The sequence below is a fragment of the Pelobates fuscus genome, chromosome 13 (assembly GCF_036172605.1).
Source record: "Pelobates fuscus isolate aPelFus1 chromosome 13, aPelFus1.pri, whole genome shotgun sequence".
NCBI classification, from domain to species: Eukaryota; Metazoa; Chordata; class Amphibia; order Anura; family Pelobatidae; genus Pelobates; species Pelobates fuscus.
In genome coordinates, this window is record NC_086329.1 from 24,941,991 (window position 1) to 24,962,382 (window position 20,392).

Sequence of the window (20,392 nt, forward strand, 5' to 3'; positions counted from 1 at the left end):
CTTCCCAACATTTAAAGATAACAAAGAGGGACATTTTAATTTAATTAGAGCTGCCTGTGAGCTGATGTGTGGACAGGGGTGAGGCTGTTCTGAGACAGGCTTTGTGAATAAAATGTAATTTAGAACAAGAACAATGTTTGTTATTTACACATATTGACTTCTAAACACATTTATTGCAATTTAAAGACACATTTTGAACCCAAAATAGGGTATGTCCTTTCTAAATAGGGATCACTTGAGAGGTATGTAAACCATTAACCTTATTATACAATCATCTGCCATACTGTTGCCCCACACATATCTTCTTAAAGGTAACAGGAAATTTACATAAATTCATACTTTAAGATTGTAAGCTCTTTTTGGCAGGGCACTCGTCACCTACTGTTGGCGTACATCATCTACTGTTGCCGTATGTCAAACATGCTTAGAATTGTTGTCTTATTTTACATATTGTACAGCCCTGCAGAAGAATCATACCTCCCAACAACTGAGAGGGAAAATTGGGTTGGGTAGTTGGGGCCCTGATTGGTTGTCACAGTGTAGCTACCTGTCACTAACGATGCCCAGAAAAGGGTAAGTCCACCCATGAACAGGCTCCTTGCCGGTCCCCAGCATTACGGCTGCTGAAGCACTCCCTGTGTGGTTCTAGTGCCCATTGTAGTAAGGACATTTTCCTGGTGTCCCCTGATGTGGGACACCAGGGAACTAAAGGGGGAGAGGTCCCCAAAATTAGGGATGTCCCAGAGAGAGTTGGACTGTTGGAAACCCTGGAATATGTTGATGTTATATAAATAATCCTAATTCTTGTCAAGGAACTGTGGTGGAATCTCGGTAAAAATAAATTTAGTAGGCCGAGATTACCACGTGGCATGTGTACGTGCATATGCTGACGTATCGATCAGTTGGTTGCACGAGGCAAGATACGATCAGTAGTGTACGGAGCATGTGCAAGAATACAGGATGTAGTATTCCCCTCCTCCATTGTGCTGGACAGGCCATGCGGTCAAGCAGGAAGTTAATTCTTATTTGTATTGATTGGTCAAGAGAAAGTGCGGGTGGAGCTTAATATGGGAGGAGTTATGTGCCTATATAAGGAGCCTGCACTATTGTCCGGGGCTCAGAACTTGCTGTATTTTGGTGACATTAGTCCCTCTGAGTCCCGATCGGTGATCCAATAAAGAATCTCTTCCTTCCTGAAGAAACCTGTGTCCATCTCTCTGTGCTTGGCTTCCGTCAGTTTCTCCGGTATCAGAACCAACCCTATCACATGGAGTTTGTCTATGGATAATGGAATACTGACTTTTTTTTTCTCAATTAAGTGCCAATCCTCCACAAGAGCAAGTTTTGTAGCATCTGTTTTAATTGCCCAGTAGTTCAAATGGGCATCTGTCATAACTAGCATGACTTGGTGCCACTTACATAGGATGTAGAAATGAATCTACAAACTGTGCTAGAAAATATAACTATAGATTAAAAAATAAAAGTACCCAGAGTAAAGCAAAGTCCCCCCCCCCCCCCCCCCCACCTAGTAAAACAAAGTGCATTTTAAATATAAATGAAAAACAAGCTTATTATTTTTATTCCTTTTTTTTTAATTTTATTTTTTTGTCTGGTTTTAACTGTACACAGCAAGAAGCTGAAGCTGTTTTCATGTTTGTGGCTCTCATTGTCACCCTGCACACATTGCAGCCTAGCCATGCTGCTGCGTAACGTCATCGCCGCTGCGCCCGTCGCGCCGGCCCGGTTGCCATGGTTTCCCGGGGGATGGTGTGGGCCTAGCGCAGTGTTGTGAGCCTGGCCCGAGAATCATGGCCGAAGTTGAGAAGCGGGAATCGGGAGGGATGAAACCGGGGTCTCACCGTCCGCAGGCTTGGTCGGAGCTACTGAAAGACATCCTGGGAGAGTTCGAGCGCTGTGTCGGGAAGGTGAGAGAGAATGTATTGAAATGCTCATACATGGCTCAGGCTGGCTGCAACAATACACCTATTAGCCTTATTGGGATATTGGCAGCATGTGTGCAAATGCTCTATGGCATATGGCTAAGTCAGGGGTCCTCAAACTGCTGAACTACAACTCCCATGATTCTCTGGCTATCTATGTAATGCTAAGAATCATGGGAGTTGTAGTTCAGCAACATCTGGAGGGCCACAGTTTGAGGACCCCTGGGCTAAGTTATGTAAAAAAAAAAAAACAATATGTAGTTGTTTTAATTTTTTATTTTTTTTTTTACCCACATGCCAGACACTTTGCTTTCCAGGGGTTCATTCAGTAAACCTGAATTCTGCAAACAGAATTGCATAATTTAGGCTAAAATGATTGATTTGGCGAGAATTCTTCACTTACAGCTTGGCTGGTTTTTACCACCATTTTGCCATTTTTTTGTTTTTAGTTTACCATTTGCAGTTTGGTAAATTAAACCGCCAGTGTGTGAGTGCACGCTCACTCTGAGATGTACATGTGTGGATAACAAAGAAGTGAAATAAAAGAAGATGCCATGCACTCTTAACGAATTCACTTACGCATACAACCTGCCTTTACAAAAAAAAATGTGCAACTGTATTTCATCTTGACATTGTCTACATCATTCAGCCTGTGGCTGCTGTCGTGGCACCACGGGCTTGTCTGTAAACTTTACTGCACCAAAAATAAAGAATTAATTTTTTTATTTTTTTTAAAGATGCCATGTATTAACGGTGTCTACATCAAAACCCATCTGTGGAAGATCTCACCAGAGCGTGGGATCCTCAACAAATCTTATTATTTATAGGGTACAAGCAACTTGTTGCACATCCTGCATATATGGCTTTTTTGCAGTCGCAAGGTACAAGTGGAAGGCCATTATAGCTCAGCCCTTTGGCAGAATTTAATACGTATTATCACATTTTTCCAGTGTCGCTTTCACATTGGTTTTGTTTGTGCTTTGTTTGTTTTTTTTCATACTAAATTCTAATCTCTTTAAAATTGACCACACAAATGTAAAAATGAAATCCTAGATTTAAAGCCTTGAAGTAGATGGTGAGCATTGTTTTAGATCCCGTCTCCATCTCGTTAAAATGATGTGTACCTGTAAAGACGTATTGATTTGAAGGTGCACTTTCACTTGTGGTCATTTTTTTTTTTTTTTTTAGACAAGACAGAATGTCCTGGCAACCTGTCTGTGCGACAGGTGGTATCTGGGGGAAAGGATTAAGGGAAATGAGTTTACCGAATATTTCTGTCTTTCGTGGAATATCCCAGTAGACTGTGGGATCCTCTATAGATATGCCTGTGCATGTGCAATGAAATGCTATAGGCAATCTGTTTTTGCTTTGTTCAACCTTTTGCCATATTTGAGTGAAATGCTTTATACAAGAGAGAAAGTAGTCCTTACTTTGCCTTGTAATATATTTTGATATAATTGTCAGTGAAATTCTAGTGCAACATGTATAAGGTTTTCATAGAACCTTTTATAAAAAAAAAAAAGGATGTGACCGTGCCACATTAACTGAACTCGTGCTGCACTATACTATGTTTGCAAATAATCTTTTAAACTATCTTTTTGATGTCTATGCGGATGACAATTTGATAATACTTACCGTATATCCTCTTGCTCTATTTACCCTGCCCCTGTGTCCTATCTCAAGTTATTTGTAAAAAAATAATACAATTACAGATTGAGATCCAAACACTAGTGGGGTTATATATATTTAATATTCCCCTCCGGTTAATAATCCATATTCACCTGTTAAAAGCTCATCACTGCTGTATGCTCATGCATTAGCAGTAATTAAAATCGGGGTTCTGTGGGAGATCCTGCAAGACTATGGAATTCTCAGTTAATCTACCTTCCTATGTATGTGCAATAAGATTGTGAAGAAGATGGCTTCTCTCAACCATTGCAAGTTACAGCTAAAATATACAGGATGTGACTGTGCAAATACTGCCCATTGTCACAAACAGGTACATATTAATGACATCAGTTCTCCCCCTGTTCAGATAGAATTCATTGGCTTAGATAATCGGCTGACCATGACAACTCCAGCACGTTTTGATGCTCTGTGCTATGCTATATTCATATGTAGAACTAGGCTCACTTACCCTGACTCACACTGAAAAAGTTAACATCTTCTGCAACACATGTTTAAAAATGTGTCATGTGCCTATCAAAGCAACCATACGAAATGAGTGCTTCTATTAGAGAATATAAAATGTGTAACGGAATTGTCACTTTTTCTCTCTCTTATTTTAAGCTTACATTGAACGATGATGCTGTGAATTTTAGCATTAACTGGGAAAACCTTCAGGGCCGGCAGGATTTGAAGCCATCAATCCTTTGCTCTGCTCTTCAACAGCACATCACAGATTTGCAAGTAAGATCCATTCTCACTGTAATTGTACTGTTCTTTTCCAAAATGAATTATTCACTTAAACATCATATTGAAAATAAAATTGCAAACGTCAGCCTGAAGCAGTCATGTGTGACTCTGCCAGAGTTGAATGTTTCATCCAAGTCTGCTATTTTGGCCTTATATTTGCAATATTTTGAAATTCATAATTTAATTTAAAAAGTGTGTGTTTCATAATTTAAAAGATAACAGAGTACATGAACAACTAACTATGTATGACTTTCTAAGGGTTTAGAAAAAACAAGCTTTGGCAACCAAAGGGTGACGTGGTAGAATGTTAGTAGGGGTTAAAGGGACAGCCTAAATTCCCATTTTAACAACTATACATGAATAACTATGCTGTTTATTTGCAATGCTCCCTTATAATGGTATATATTGTCAATGTACTGTATTATGTTCATAAAGTGGCTAGCAGAACATACTGTATATAGAGCACAGTGCTGTTAACCTGGGGGGCACTCTATGTATCATAACTACATGAGCTCATTGTAGTAGTTATGATGCAAAGATTATGTGGACGCCATCGCACTGGTCTAAGTTAAAGAATTTCCAGCATGTTAAAAGAAAATGAAAGACTGACAGAAATAGGGCGGGTTAGCCAAGCCCGCTTAGCCTATCATTACATCCTGCATCAGCAAAGCATCGCAGCGAGACTGAGATCTATGCACCAGGACCGCCATAGTTTTAGTTGTGGTGCTTAGAGTTCCTAATTTATTCCCATTTAGCGTGTCTATCTGCATGATTAACACAGATAACACACTCTGGTGAGTACAAAAGAGTATTGTCACTTTTAGTTCATTTTTACTTAACTGGGTATACCATTCATCTTGTTTTCATTACCTTTAACATTACACTATATATATATATTTATTTATTTATTTATAACCCTCTAATCACATACCATATGCTATATTGGTGACAGTTGGTCTTTTAAATCACCCAGCTATGGCTACCATATTCTGGAAATCCCGTGCATATGCACCATCAATCATTTTCCCAGGATTCCCTGCATATATGCTAATTTTACACACAGGCATTGTGGGAGATTTGGAATTTGCAAAACATGTCCCATGACTGGCAGTCATTAACACCCCTCTAACGAGTGCATAACAGGCTGCTGCCCATGTTTCAAACAGTTAAATAGGCCAGCTCAGTAGAATAAAAAGTGTAGAGTAGGTTAGCGCTAATAATATACAAAGGAGGCAGCAACCTTACAGAGGGTCACCCTCTAACCCTCTGGGATAAGGATGTACAGGAAAAAAGGGGAGAAAAGGCTGCGCCAAGAGATACAATAAAATAAGTCCCAATAAAAATATAAAAAGGATATATATAAATATATATAAAAGTCAATATAAAAAGGAGGATAAATGTCTATGTTGCGCTGGTGTTCTCTCTTCTTATGATGCTTTGGATCCTCCCGTGATATGTAAAATATAAAAGGGAAAAGGACCAATGGTGCAGATTGTGGGGTACGTGGAAAATGAAGAATAAAGATGTAATAAACTCACATTTGTATGAGCTATAACCAGCTCAGGTGGAATGGGCGTTCTGCAGTATAATCCCTGCTAGTAGGATATCAGGAAATTCTGATCCACTGGTGCTGTCCAATTCTCAGGAGAAGGGAGAAAAATATATAACAGATAGTGCTCTCTGAAGATAAGATGTGGTATATACAAAACAAAATAAATATACTCACAGTATACAGTGCAGATGACACTGCACTTGAGATATGGCGTGGGTGGTATAATCCCCACCTTAGGATATATAAAATGCCAGGAAAGGATAATATAAAATTGGAGTGATAAAAATATATATAATAAAAAATATATATATAATAAAAATATGAATGGCACAGAGATAAAGCCAAACGTAATTTATTATTAAAAGTATACAATAAAATCCATTAACGCGTTTCACCTCAAGGGTTTTATCAAAATGGAATAACATTTAAAACCTGGCAAGAATAAAATATATATAGGTGCACTGTTACTTTAAAAACGGCGCCAAACATAGCATCAATTAACATTAGCCAATCACAGTTAGGCATAATACATATGAAGGATACAGCTTATAATACTATTAAGAATAGGTATATTCTAAAAGTTTGGTGTATGCCAGACATAATAGGCAGAAGAAAAATGGAAAACAAAGCTATATAGCTTGTATAATATTAGATTGTATTTACACTCTAGTGCTTGGGGTTGTGGGAGATGTAGTCCGCTGGCCACGTGTCAGTTCAGATCCAATGAGCATCCTGGGCGGGGCTTGTGCGTGTCACATGGTCCGCATCACACAAAGACAGTGTGATGCAGGAGTCATGTGATCGCCGCTGAGGAGCTTGGGAGATGTAGTTAGAGAACCCGAAATGGGTTTTTAAATAGAAATAGCTAGCTTAGGAATATGTAATGTCGGCAAGAGGATGCATGGCAACAGATAGCCAAATTTAAAATTAATACAAGGGTAACATATAAAAATTAACTTGGTATTAACAGGCATAAATGATATATATATAGAAAAAGCTAGCTTAGGTATATATAATATCAGCAGACAAATTAGTATGCATGTAAAAATGCTGGATAGCAATAAATAGCCATATATAAAGTTAGTAAAAGAATAACATATAAGAATTAACTTGGTATTAACAGGCATAGACAGTATATATGGTGATAATCTTATTAGTATTGGATATGTGTACTATAGCAGCATGGGTGGTATTCATCACATTAGTGCAAGGTGAACTAGCAGCATAATGTTCCATTATAGGAAATAAGATAAATATAAAATGTCTTAGAGGGCAACACTTGCTTAAAACCATATGTAGAAACATATATATATACAGACAAGTAGAAATTGAATAATAAAATGAAAATAAAAATATCGATAAGAATATCTATTCTGCTTGGTGGTCATATTGGGGGTATCCCAGACCATAATGCCGTAGGTGACAACTATGACTAGGATAGCCCCCAAATGACCACAATAGAAGAATTAAACCACATATTTATTAAAAGATTTTTAAACCATTTTAAAATTATAAAAAGTTAAATAAATCAAACTCTGCATTTAAACCTTTGGGGGCTAGGGTCTGTAGGTTGAATACCCATTCCATCTCGTTTCTGCCTAAGATATTTTTAAGATTTCCCCCTCTCCAGGGAATTTTACATTTTTTTATACCCATGCAATTAAGAAGTTTGGGGTCCCGATTATGTATTTCAAAATGTTTTGATACGGAATGATTAGCATATCCATTTCTTATATTGCGACAGTGTTCTGCTAATCTTGTTTTCAGGCATCTGGTTGTCATACCAACGTATTGGAGGCCACATGGGCACTCCAATAGGTAAATAACATTAGTGGTATGACATGTAATAAAGTCTCTAATAGTATAACTCTTATTAGTTGTATTTGATTTAAAACTAGTGATTTTGGACTGGGTAGTGGGATTAGTACTTTTACATACGACACAGCGTTTGCACTTATAAAAACCCGTCATCCCGTTTAAAAAAGTAGATTGTGTTTCTTTTACTTCTCTGGTGTAATTATTGGTTAAAATTGATCTAAAATTTGGTGCACCTCTAAAAACAATTTTGGGCTGTATTGGTAATATTTCTTTAAGGAGGTCATCTTGTTTTAAAAGATGCCAGTGTCTCTTAATCGTTTTTTTGATAAAGCCGCTTTTATTGTTAAAATTAAAAATTATGGGAAGAGTAGGGGCTTTAGAGGAGTCTTTTTCTTTATAGGTTAAGAGATTTTCTCTAGGTTTACTTTTTACTGTTGTTATAATGTTCTCCAGTTTTGTGGGTGAGTAGTTCTTCTCAATGAATTGATTTTTTAAAAGCAGTGATTGTTCGTTAAAATCATTGATAAGAGAGCAATTCCTTCGCATTCTTAAAAATTGGCTTTTAGGGGCGCTCTCAAGCCATGGTTTATAGTGACAGCTCGACTGGTCGATCGCTGTGTTGGTACATACCTTTTTAAAAAATGTTTTTGTATGTACCACCCCTTGTTTAATAAAAATGCTTAGGTCTAAAAAATTTATTAAGTCTCTACTATATTCGTGTGTTAAAACAATCCCTCTATTATTTGAGTTGAGGTGTGAAATAAAAGCATTGAGTGAGTCCTCAGAACCTCTCCATATAAAAAACAAGTCATCAATGTATCTAAAATAGGTGACCAGGTTCTGCTCCCACGTATGCTGCCCCCAAATGGCACTGGATTCCCAGTCCGCCATGAAGAGGTTGGCATAGCTGGGAGCGAACCTGGTCCCCATCGCTGTGCCTCTCTTCTGAAGGTAAAATGAGTTAAAAAACCAGAAATAGTTATTGTTTAAAATAATATCAATGCCTTCTATAATAAAATCAATTTGAGTATCTGGAACTCTTTTTTCGTTAGAGAGCATGGATCTAACGGCATTACAACCTAATTCATGCGGGATTATAGTGTATAGGGAGGTAACGTCACATGTCACAAGTAAAAAGTCTTGTTCCCAGTAAAATCCATTTAAAAAATTAAGTAGTGTCATAGAGTCCTTCAGATAAGACTTCATAAGTTTCACAGTCGGTTGTAGTAGAGTGTCGATGTACTGAGATAAGTTACATAAGGGGGATCTTATCCCTGACACTATGGGTCTACCTGGGGGGTTTTGGGCATCTTTATGTATCTTAGGCAGAAAGTAAATTACGGGAATTCTGGGATTTCTGATGGATATATAGTCAAACTCTTTTTTGTTTAGAATATTTTTATCTAGCCCCTTTTGTAAGAAGGTATTAAGTTTTTGTTGTATACAGGGCGTTGGGTCTTCAGATAATTTCTTATATACATCAGTGTCATTTAGTTGCCTATAGGCTTCTTGTATATACATGGCACTAGATTGAATGACCAGACCCCCACCTTTATCTGCAGGTTTAATAACAATGTCTAAATCTTCTTGTAGTTCTTTCATTGCTGTTATCTCTACTTTATTTAAATTTTGGGTATCGTATTTGCTATATTTGATTTTTTCAAAATCTCTTAATACGGATTTTTCAAACATTATAAGAGGAGCTGACTTAAAATTGTAGGGATAAAAAGTAGATTGTGGTTTAAGATCTGTGCTGATAACTGTAGGTTGGTCTGTAGGCAGTGAGAGGGGAGGAGAAGCGGGATTAGTGGTAATATTTTGTGACTTATAGAATCTTTTTAATGTGGCTTTGCGTGTGAATTTATTTACGTCTAAAAATGCCTGAAATGGCTTAAAAGAATTGGTCGGGGCATATTTTAGCCCTTTGCTTAAAACAGAGATTTGTGCTGCACTTAAAATTTTTTGTGATAGATTAAAAATACCAGTATCTGACTCTTTGGGGATAGTTATTGTCTTTCTACTCTCTCTAGTCTCTCTTTTTTGTTGTCTTCTGCCACTTCGTTTGCCTCTGGACTTAGGGGTCTTTTTTTGGTCCTTGTTGGGTATGGTGTGTTGGTGAAGGTGTGTGGATGTGTTTGAATCTCTAAAAAATGATCGTCGTTGTCTATTTCAGAATCAATGGATAACAGTTGGTACCTATTGGTATGTACAATAGGGGTCTCAGAGTGATTTTTGTAGTAGTGGTTAGGTTTGTGGGTTTGATGTGAGTGATTGTGGGCATCTGGGCTACGTGCATGGTAGTAGTTGTGACGAGAGGCATAGTGAGTAGAGGTATTGTTAGTAACTCTACGTGGTTGGTAGGGTGCTGGTTGGTGGTATGAGGGTGCAGGTGCATAGCCAGAGTTAGAATTTCTATAGTAAGGTCTTGGCTTATTAGGAGAAAAATTTGTAGGTTTGTGTGACACAGAGTGGTGATTTTTAGGGGCATATGGGGACGTGTGTCGTGTGTTGGATGTAGTTGGTCTTTTGTACTGGTATGGTTCTGTCCTCATATTTGAGGAGGGGTTATCTGACGTATATCTTTTCTTTAGGTGATAAGTCCTAACTTGTCTGTTGGCATAATCTTGTTTGTCCCTTATGTATTTTTTGACTTTGATATGTTTAGTATCAATTTCTATTTTTTCAATTTTACTTTGAATTAAAACTGAATTTTGTTGGTATACATTGCTCTCTGTAAAGGGCAAGAGTTTTTCTTTGAGATCATTAATTTCCCTATCTAGGTTGGACAATTTTTTGCTCTTTTTTTTAATTAGGGTGTCCATGAGGCCAAATGTGCACGTTTCCAGTTTGCTATTCCATTCCTCCATAAATTCTAGATCATCTTGATCTGAGGTAGGTAGTTTCATAAGTCTTAGGCCTCGGGGTGTGATATGTTCGTCAATATATTTTTTAAACGTAGCAATCTCCCATTTGAGTTTAATTTCTACTGTAAGAGCTCTTTCTAGTTTGATAAAAAGTTCTTGTTGGGAGAAGATAGGGGTCCTAACATAAATAGGACTATTACCCAACGATACCCAAAATTTAAATAAAGTAGAGATAACAGCAATGAAAGAACTACAAGAAGATTTAGACATTGTTATTAAACCTGCAGATAAAGGTGGGGGTCTGGTCATTCAATCTAGTGCCATGTATATACAAGAAGCCTATAGGCAACTAAATGACACTGATGTATATAAGAAATTATCTGAAGACCCAACGCCCTGTATACAACAAAAACTTAATACCTTCTTACAAAAGGGGCTAGATAAAAATATTCTAAACAAAAAAGAGTTTGACTATATATCCATCAGAAATCCCAGAATTCCCGTAATTTACTTTCTGCCTAAGATACATAAAGATGCCCAAAACCCCCCAGGTAGACCCATAGTGTCAGGGATAAGATCCCCCTTATGTAACTTATCTCAGTACATCGACACTCTACTACAACCGACTGTGAAACTTATGAAGTCTTATCTGAAGGACTCTATGACACTACTTAATTTTTTAAATGGATTTTACTGGGAACAAGACTTTTTACTTGTGACATGTGACGTTACCTCCCTATACACTATAATCCCGCATGAATTAGGTTGTAATGCCGTTAGATCCATGCTCTCTAACGAAAAAAGAGTTCCAGATACTCAAATTGATTTTATTATAGAAGGCATTGATATTATTTTAAACAATAACTATTTCTGGTTTTTTAACTCATTTTACCTTCAGAAGAGAGGCACAGCGATGGGGACCAGGTTCGCTCCCAGCTATGCCAACCTCTTCATGGCGGACTGGGAATCCAGTGCCATTTGGGGGCAGCATACGTGGGAGCAGAACCTGGTCACCTATTTTAGATACATTGATGACTTGTTTTTTATATGGAGAGGTTCTGAGGACTCACTCAATGCTTTTATTTCACACCTCAACTCAAATAATAGAGGGATTGTTTTAACACACGAATATAGTAGAGACTTAATAAATTTTTTAGACCTAAGCATTTTTATTAAACAAGGGGTGGTACATACAAAAACATTTTTTAAAAAGGTATGTACCAACACAGCGATCGACCAGTCGAGCTGTCACTATAAACCATGGCTTGAGAGCGCCCCTAAAAGCCAATTTTTAAGAATGCGAAGGAATTGCTCTCTTATCAATGATTTTAACGAACAATCACTGCTTTTAAAAAATCAATTCATTGAGAAGAACTACTCACCCACAAAACTGGAGAACATTATAACAACAGTAAAAAGTAAACCTAGAGAAAATCTCTTAACCTATAAAGAAAAAGACTCCTCTAAAGCCCCTACTCTTCCCATAATTTTTAATTTTAACAATAAAAGCGGCTTTATCAAAAAAACGATTAAGAGACACTGGCATCTTTTAAAACAAGATGACCTCCTTAAAGAAATATTACCAATACAGCCCAAAATTGTTTTTAGAGGTGCACCAAATTTTAGATCAATTTTAACCAATAATTACACCAGAGAAGTAAAAGAAACACAATCTACTTTTTTAAACGGGATGACGGGTTTTTATAAGTGCAAACGCTGTGTCGTATGTAAAAGTACTAATCCCACTACCCAGTCCAAAATCACTAGTTTTAAATCAAATACAACTAATAAGAGTTATACTATTAGAGACTTTATTACATGTCATACCACTAATGTTATTTACCTATTGGAGTGCCCATGTGGCCTCCAATACGTTGGTATGACAACCAGATGCCTGAAAACAAGATTAGCAGAACACTGTCGCAATATAAGAAATGGATATGCTAATCATTCCGTATCAAAACATTTTGAAATACATAATCGGGACCCCAAACTTCTTAATTGCATGGGTATAAAAAAATGTAAAATTCCCTGGAGAGGGGGAAATCTTAAAAATATCTTAGGCAGAAACGAGATGGAATGGGTATTCAACCTACAGACCCTAGCCCCCAAAGGTTTAAATGCAGAGTTTGATTTATTTAACTTTTTATAATTTTAAAATGGTTTAAAAATCTTTTAATAAATATGTGGTTTAATTCTTCTATTGTGGTCATTTGGGGGCTATCCTAGTCATAGTTGTCACCTACGGCATTATGGTCTGGGATACCCCCAATATGACCACCAAGCAGAATAGATATTCTTATCGATATTTTTATTTTCATTTTATTATTCAATTTCTACTTGTCTGTATATATATATGTTTCTACATATGGTTTTAAGCAAGTGTTGCCCTCTAAGACATTTTATATTTATCTTATTTCCTATAATGGAACATTATGCTGCTAGTTCACCTTGCACTAATGTGATGAATACCACCCATGCTGCTATAGTACACATATCCAATACTAATAAGATTATCACCATATATACTGTCTATGCCTGTTAATACCAAGTTAATTCTTATATGTTATTCTTTTACTAACTTTATATATGGCTATTTATTGCTATCCAGCATTTTTACATGCATACTAATTTGTCTGCTGATATTATATATACCTAAGCTAGCTTTTTCTATATATATATCATTTATGCCTGTTAATACCAAGTTAATTTTTATATGTTACCCTTGTATTAATTTTAAATTTGGCTATCTGTTGCCATGCATCCTCTTGCCGACATTACATATTCCTAAGCTAGCTATTTCTATTTAAAAACCCATTTCGGGTTCTCTAACTACATCTCCCAAGCTCCTCAGCGGCGATCACATGACTCCTGCATCACACTGTCTTTGTGTGATGCGGACCATGTGACACGCACAAGCCCCGCCCAGGATGCTCATTGGATCTGAACTGACACGTGGCCAGCGGACTACATCTCCCACAACCCCAAGCACTAGAGTGTAAATACAATCTAATATTATACAAGCTATATAGCTTTGTTTTCCATTTTTCTTCTGCCTATTATGTCTGGCATACACCAAACTTTTAGAATATACCTATTCTTAATAGTATTATAAGCTGTATCCTTCATATGTATTATGCCTAACTGTGATTGGCTAATGTTAATTGATGCTATGTTTGGCGCCGTTTTTAAAGTAACAGTGCACCTATATATATTTTATTCTTGCCAGGTTTTAAATGTTATTCCATTTTGATAAAACCCTTGAGGTGAAACGCGTTAATGGATTTTATTGTATACTTTTAATAATAAATTACGTTTGGCTTTATCTCTGTGCCATTCATATTTTTATTATATATATATTTTTTATTATATATATTTTTATCACTCCAATTTTATATTATCCTTTCCTGGCATTTTATATATCCTAAGGTGGGGATTATACCACCCACGCCATATCTCAAGTGCAGTGTCATCTGCACTGTATACTGTGAGTATATTTATTTTGTTTTGTATATACCACATCTTATCTTCAGAGAGCACTATCTGTTATATATTTTTCTCCCTTCTCCTGAGAATTGGACAGCACCAGTGGATCAGAATTTCCTGATATCCTACTAGCAGGGATTATACTGCAGAACGCCCATTCCACCTGAGCTGGTTATAGCTCATACAAATGTGAGTTTATTACATCTTTATTCTTCATTTTCCACGTACCCCACAATCTGCACCATTGGTCCTTTTCCCTTTTATATTTTACATATCACGGGAGGATCCAAAGCATCATAAGAAGAGAGAACACCAGCGCAACATAGACATTTATCCTCCTTTTTATATTGACTTTTATATATATTTATATATATCCTTTTTATATTTTTATTGGGACTTATTTTATTGTATCTCTTGGCGCAGCCTTTTCTCCCCTTTTTTCCAGCTCAGTAGAATACTTGGGAAATACAGCTACCCAGGCTGGGACATAAACATGCATCAAAACCCAAATCTTCTTAAGGGACACTCCACTGCCCAAATGCTAAATAAATAAAAATCACTGTTTAGTACATATACCCCAAATTAAAACTTGCATGCATTGAAATATTTCATTTTTTGATTGAGCTGTATCTAAAAACAGCCTGCAAAAGTTGCTGTTTTGCCTTTGCAATCCCTCCTCTTCTAACTTGCTCAGACTTTCTTTGGCTGTCCAATCACTGATTTCCTAATGCAACTCACTGAGAAGTCTTTGCAAGGCAGGTGCTCTATTGCTGCCTCTTAAGTTTAGCTCCACTGAGCTAAGCAAACCAGGACGTAACAGGACCTGTTGTCTGCTTGAAAGCCGATGGGGGTGTAATTAAGTTAATTTATAAATGTGTCTTAAAATACTTTAAGGGTCTAAACAGTGTCCCTTTAACTAAATGACTCTGGTGATTACAACTCTGCAGAGTAACCTAAAGTAATATTTATTTTAGATTAATATATACTAAAAATTGTTTCATTATTTTTCCTTTTACTACACTTTAATTTTATTTTGTTGTGGTTTGCAGTATAGAACGTATAACTTTTTTTCCTCCATCCTCCATCAGCCACTTGTAGATAAATTAAAAACCCTTGTGGATGTGGAAAGTAAGAAGACTGCTGAAGTGGAAACCATAGGAGAGCTATCCCTCGAATCCAGTGCTATGGACCATAAATCCGAAAGTTTGGAGAGCTCTGGAAAGACCGTGTCAAAACCTAGTCCAATTAATAGAAACAGCAGCAGTTTATCTGATCCTTCAGTCGTCCAGATAAAGGCAAAAAAATCAGAAGTAAGTTCTAGTATTCAACAGTAATTGTAACAAAATTACATTTTTCTTCTCCTCCTATTTTGGAAAATAAACAGTCCAGCATAATAATAATGTTATCTCTATGATTTTTGTATGGAGAGAGCACGGAATCCGGAATAGACCATCCACCCAGATTCCCATAAAAAGAATCATTCATATATGTCTGATGGTGTTAGATTGCTAGCCATCTACTCTACTCAATGAGTTAATCTGAGTGTATAGAAATCAGTTGATAGAGTCTCTGCACATTTCCCAGGATTCCCTGCACATATGCTAATTTCCCCAAGAGAGGTTTCTTCATGGAAGCAGGCTAGGATTTAAAGAAGTTCTGCCACTAATGGAGGCTGTGCCTCCTTTCGAAACCCCACTCCGAGGTGACTGGTCCACTTGTATGTTGGTGACCGCAGAAAAAAATTCTAGTGCAACCCTTTACCATATTTTCCTAAAATCGTCTTTTAAAATAGACAAAGTAGTCCCTACCTTCTTATGATCTCACCTGACTGAATTAGAATCTCACTGCTTTTCCAATGCAGTATTAAGTGACAACTGTCACCTCAAAACATATATATATTTTTTTAAATGCTAATCCTTTCATCAAGTACTGAAAGGAAATAGATTGTATTTTAACTAAAGTATATGTAAAAGAAATGATGAAAGCTCATTGCTACCTTTTTAAATATGACATGGTGCTTCAGCCATATACAAGCACCCTGAGTCAGACAGTGTTTGAAAACCGACAGACTCTATGATCTTTCCTGGTTCACGCTTTGCACATAGGCAGGGAGGACCATAGAGACTGTCTATGATCGTTAGACTGTCTTCTTCTGACTGCTCCTCTCTGGACCTTTTACTCTGTGGCCACGCGCTCTTGCACATAGATGTATCAGTAGGACTGTGTATGCATGCATGTACAAGTGTCTAGCTATGTCTGTGTTTGTGAAGGTGTAGGAGTGTGATTGTTGGTATGTATGAGAATTTCTGAGTATATGTTTTAGAGTGAGTGTGATCCTATGACATTTTTGAGGATGTATAACAGGGGGAACAATATGGAGATATGGTATGGTGTGTATGTATTCTAGTATGAGGGCCCACTTTTGTGTGTTTGTATAAAAGTAGTGACAACACACTACTTTTTTTTTTTTTTAATAAATATTTGGACTAATGAACCCTAGCCATTCATGATACGGAAGAGGTATTGAGAGTTTGTGTGCAGGTCTTATTTCTTTGTGTTTTATTTGCTTTTGTATTACACATCCATGTTCTAGTCCTGCTGCCTCTCCCATGTTTTCCCTATTAAGAGTGAATTTCTATGTAGATATGAATGAGAAAGCATCTTCCAGCTTTTTGGCGATTTTGGCTGGAAGTAGCACAGTGAATTGTTAGTGTACGACTCGCATACGATGTTTGCCTTGTTGTATAAAGGTAGCCATGTGTATGTTGTGTGTGTAGTATATGCTCTGTTTATTTTATTTTACTATATGTATGTGTTTTTTCTGATTTTTAGATTTTGTAGGGTAATGGCACTGTATAGGGAGAACTAATTTTGTGCTGTCTGCATGGAAGATGTTTGTGTGAGGGCTGTGGGATGAACACTGTGCTGATGGAACATTTTTTGGTTTATGTAGCACGGGTGCTGAGTGATATGAGAGACGTATAGTTGTGTCTAGATAGATCTAGATAATTTTAAAGGAACACTATAGTGTAAGGAATACAAACGTGTATTTCTGACAGTATAGTTCTAAAATAACAGTTTAGGCTTATAATGTATTCGTGTCAGGTGCTTACACTGTTCTTGGCTGTGAGTGTGGTTATACATTGGACAGTACATAAACAATTATACAATTTTATATCATGAAATATAATATCCTCTATCCTTCCCGAGAATGAGAAAATAGTTGGAACTGTACTTGTATGACAGTGTATTCAGTGCTGCTGTAATCCTGTAGGTATCCCTAAAACATGGTGCTTTCGAACATGTACAGAAAAAACACATCAAAGAGAAGATTGCTTTTTATTTTTCAATTTCACTTGGCCATTGTGGCAACAGCTGTGTGCTGCTCACCTCCTTTCATTGTTACATGTAAGGCATTTGCTGTTATGTTACAGCTACTGCCTTTTGTGCCCTGGCCTTTAATTCTGAAGTTTTGTTCTTCAATTCTTCCGGGTCTCAACTCCTCCTACTATCCCTCCTCCCCATTTTATGGACAATAATACATGCTCGGGTTTCTTTCATAATATTGTATGTCACCATATATCCCACTAGAGCCCTGCATTTACCTTTTTCAGGCTCATCAATCCTATTCCAGGTCTTCTTTATCTCTGTTGCTGCTCCCTAAATTGTCTGTTACAAGTTTAACTCTTGTGTGCATCAGCATATGTCACTGATCAGTCCACAAAATGTCTAATCTGCATTGGTTAATGCCAATTTTTAATATCACTTGATCTGGGAGGCAGTCAACAGTAAGGACACGTCCTGATTTGCATTGGCTGATGAATCCCATTTACCCTTCCGTTTTTCTATGTCCAAGTCTCTGCTGCCTCTTTCTGTCACAGCTGACTTGCTTCTTGTAGATTCTGAGCAGCTAAGTCCAACTGAGGTGCAAACTCTTTAGTGATAGTCTGATTGTGTTTATTTGATGAACACAGCTTACATACAAATCTCACCAGACCCTATTGTCACATATAAGCGGGCATGTTAATTGGCACACCTGCTGGCTTGCTAAGAGTTGTGTGTGTTTTTTTTTTTTTCCAATCTGGTATTTATTAGATCAAAAAAGCATGTGGATACAGAAAGAAAGAAAGGGTGCAACATCATTCTTAAACACAGTGGGGGTCAATACAGTGTGTTACCCAGCGTCATTAACCCCTTAAGGACCAAACTTCTGGAATAAAAGGGAATCATGACATGTCACACATGTCATGTGTCCTTAAGGGGTTAAGCAATAATCAGCCACAAAACATCGGTTACCCAATCGAGATTTTAGAAAGAAGTACCGTTGTAGGTGTCTCTATAAGTTCAGATGATTTATCTCTAAAGGTGTCGCCCTTTACGGCATAAGAAATTCGCGTATAGCGTAGCAAAAACTTGTCCGACAATCGGAGTTGTCTCGTCATGCCTCCGCATGCTTGGGTTGCTTGGAAGTGTGTTAGAGTACCTATTGTAAAAGTGGGGATCCAAGCGGGTAAAGGTAAAGAGGGGGTACAAGAAGGGAAGGGGGGGAGGTAGGGGGGAGAGGGGGAGGTAGGGGGGAGAGGGGGAGGTAGGGGGGAGAGAGGGTAAGGGGTGTCCAAAATGTCTCAGTTTCTACCCCAATGGAGTATATGGTTACAGGCTAGAGTGTCCTATGAGTGTGTGTGGGTGGCCTCCTGTCTATTGTAGGGTGGTTCCAGGGTCGTTTGAGTATGTATGTTCAGAGCCCTCGGTGTTGATCGAATGTGCGTGTTAAGGTCTAGTCAGTCGGTCAGCCGTTCAATAACGGTTGTGTGGAGAGGCAGTCAGGGGAGAGAGTGTGGGGGGGAAGCAGGGGTTCGTCAGTCGTATGGAGGATGATGGTGGGGGGTTAGCGTCGGGGAGCATACATTGGCCTCACCACGGGATGTCCAGCATCCCCGCGCGTGTCATCGGTTCACCGACCTAGCCCCGTGAATTACGTGATACAAAGGCAAACCATGGATACCACCGCTCGGCATGTTTGCTGCCTCTGTCCTGTAGGGATGCCTGCAGTGCCTCTGCACCCTGGATGTCCTCCACTTTGCGGATCCATTCCTCTTCGCTAGGCACCTCCGTCCGTTTCCAGTATAACGGGATGAGCGACTTAGCCGCGTTCAAAAGATGTCGAAGGATAGACTTTTTATAGGAGGACAGCGACATCTGTGAAATATGTAAGAGGGCTAAAGCGGCCGACCAATCCGGTAGGTCGCCTAGAATATCTGTTATTCGATGTTTGATCAGATTCCAGAACGGAGTTATTTTGCTGCACTCCCACCAAATATGCATCATCGTCCCTCTAGACCTCTGACATCTCCAGCACGTTGGAGCAACAGTTGGGAAGACTCTGTGTAATAGGACTGGGGTCCTGTACCAGGAGGTTATCAGCTTGTAGTTGGTTTCTTGATATTGTGAGCTGACCGAGCTCTTGTGTTGCCACAGGAGTGCCTTGTCCCATTGTTGTGGGGTAAAGGTAGTTTCCAACCGTTCCTCCCATTGTCTGCGAAACGTTGTATTCGTTGTCAGATGTCCTGTCAGGAGGTGCTGGTAAAGTATGGAAATAGCATTGTCCATGATGGTGTTCCTCTCGCAGCAGTCCTCAAACCACGTGCGTGCCCTATGTAAGCGTTCTTTGTCCCGCATACTATCGTGGTAATGCCTCACCTGTAGGTAACGGAGCGTTGCCAACGACGTCTGGGGTTGTCCTTCCAGGAGGGTGTCCAGGGGTCGTATCGACCCGTTTTGTAGGATTGTGTGTATGGGTATGTAGTCACGTCCTTCCACAGATGGCCACGTCGTTTGCGGGAATCCGCCCCCTATTCCCTTGTTGTGTGTGATGGAAAGCATCGGGCTAGGCGTAGGTGAGATGTGGGGGGCCTCTCTCATGGAATTCCATGTATATAGCGTTTGCTCCAGTATTCCCTCCCCGGCCGTCCTCATTGTTTTTCTAGTACCCTTTCCCCAGATAGTTGGTTGCACGGGGGTGTCTGGGTCGTTCCGTGTCAATGAAACCCATTGCTTTCGCTGAGGTACTGCATGCCATTCAATTATACGCTGCAAGGCCGTGGCTTGGTGGTACTTCCTGAAGTCAGGCAATGCTAGGCCGCCACGGTGTCTTGGGAGACAGAGTAGGTCGTGTCGAAGTCTCGCCCTCTCCCCCCTCCATACGTACCTTATGACCGCGGATTTTAAAGCTGAGAAAAAGGTGGAGAGTTGTGTGTGTTGTTCACTACAGCCGGAGTGCCAAACACTGCCTATTAATAACACGACATATTTATATT

General features: G+C 38.5%; 1 protein-coding gene across 1 annotated transcript in view; it reads left to right on the plus strand.

The window, feature by feature from the left end:
* The first annotated feature begins 1,771 nt into the window (after positions 1-1,771).
* MBIP (MAP3K12 binding inhibitory protein 1) overlaps positions 1,772-20,392 on the plus strand; it is a 29,559-nt gene continuing 10,938 nt past the window's right edge. The window contains exons 1-3 of the mRNA XM_063440198.1: positions 1,772-1,925; positions 4,230-4,349; positions 15,164-15,385. Coding sequence (XP_063296268.1) covers positions 1,809-1,925; positions 4,230-4,349; positions 15,164-15,385 — 459 coding nt within the window. The 5' untranslated portion in view covers positions 1,772-1,808. The remainder of the gene's footprint in view (positions 1,926-4,229; positions 4,350-15,163; positions 15,386-20,392) is intronic.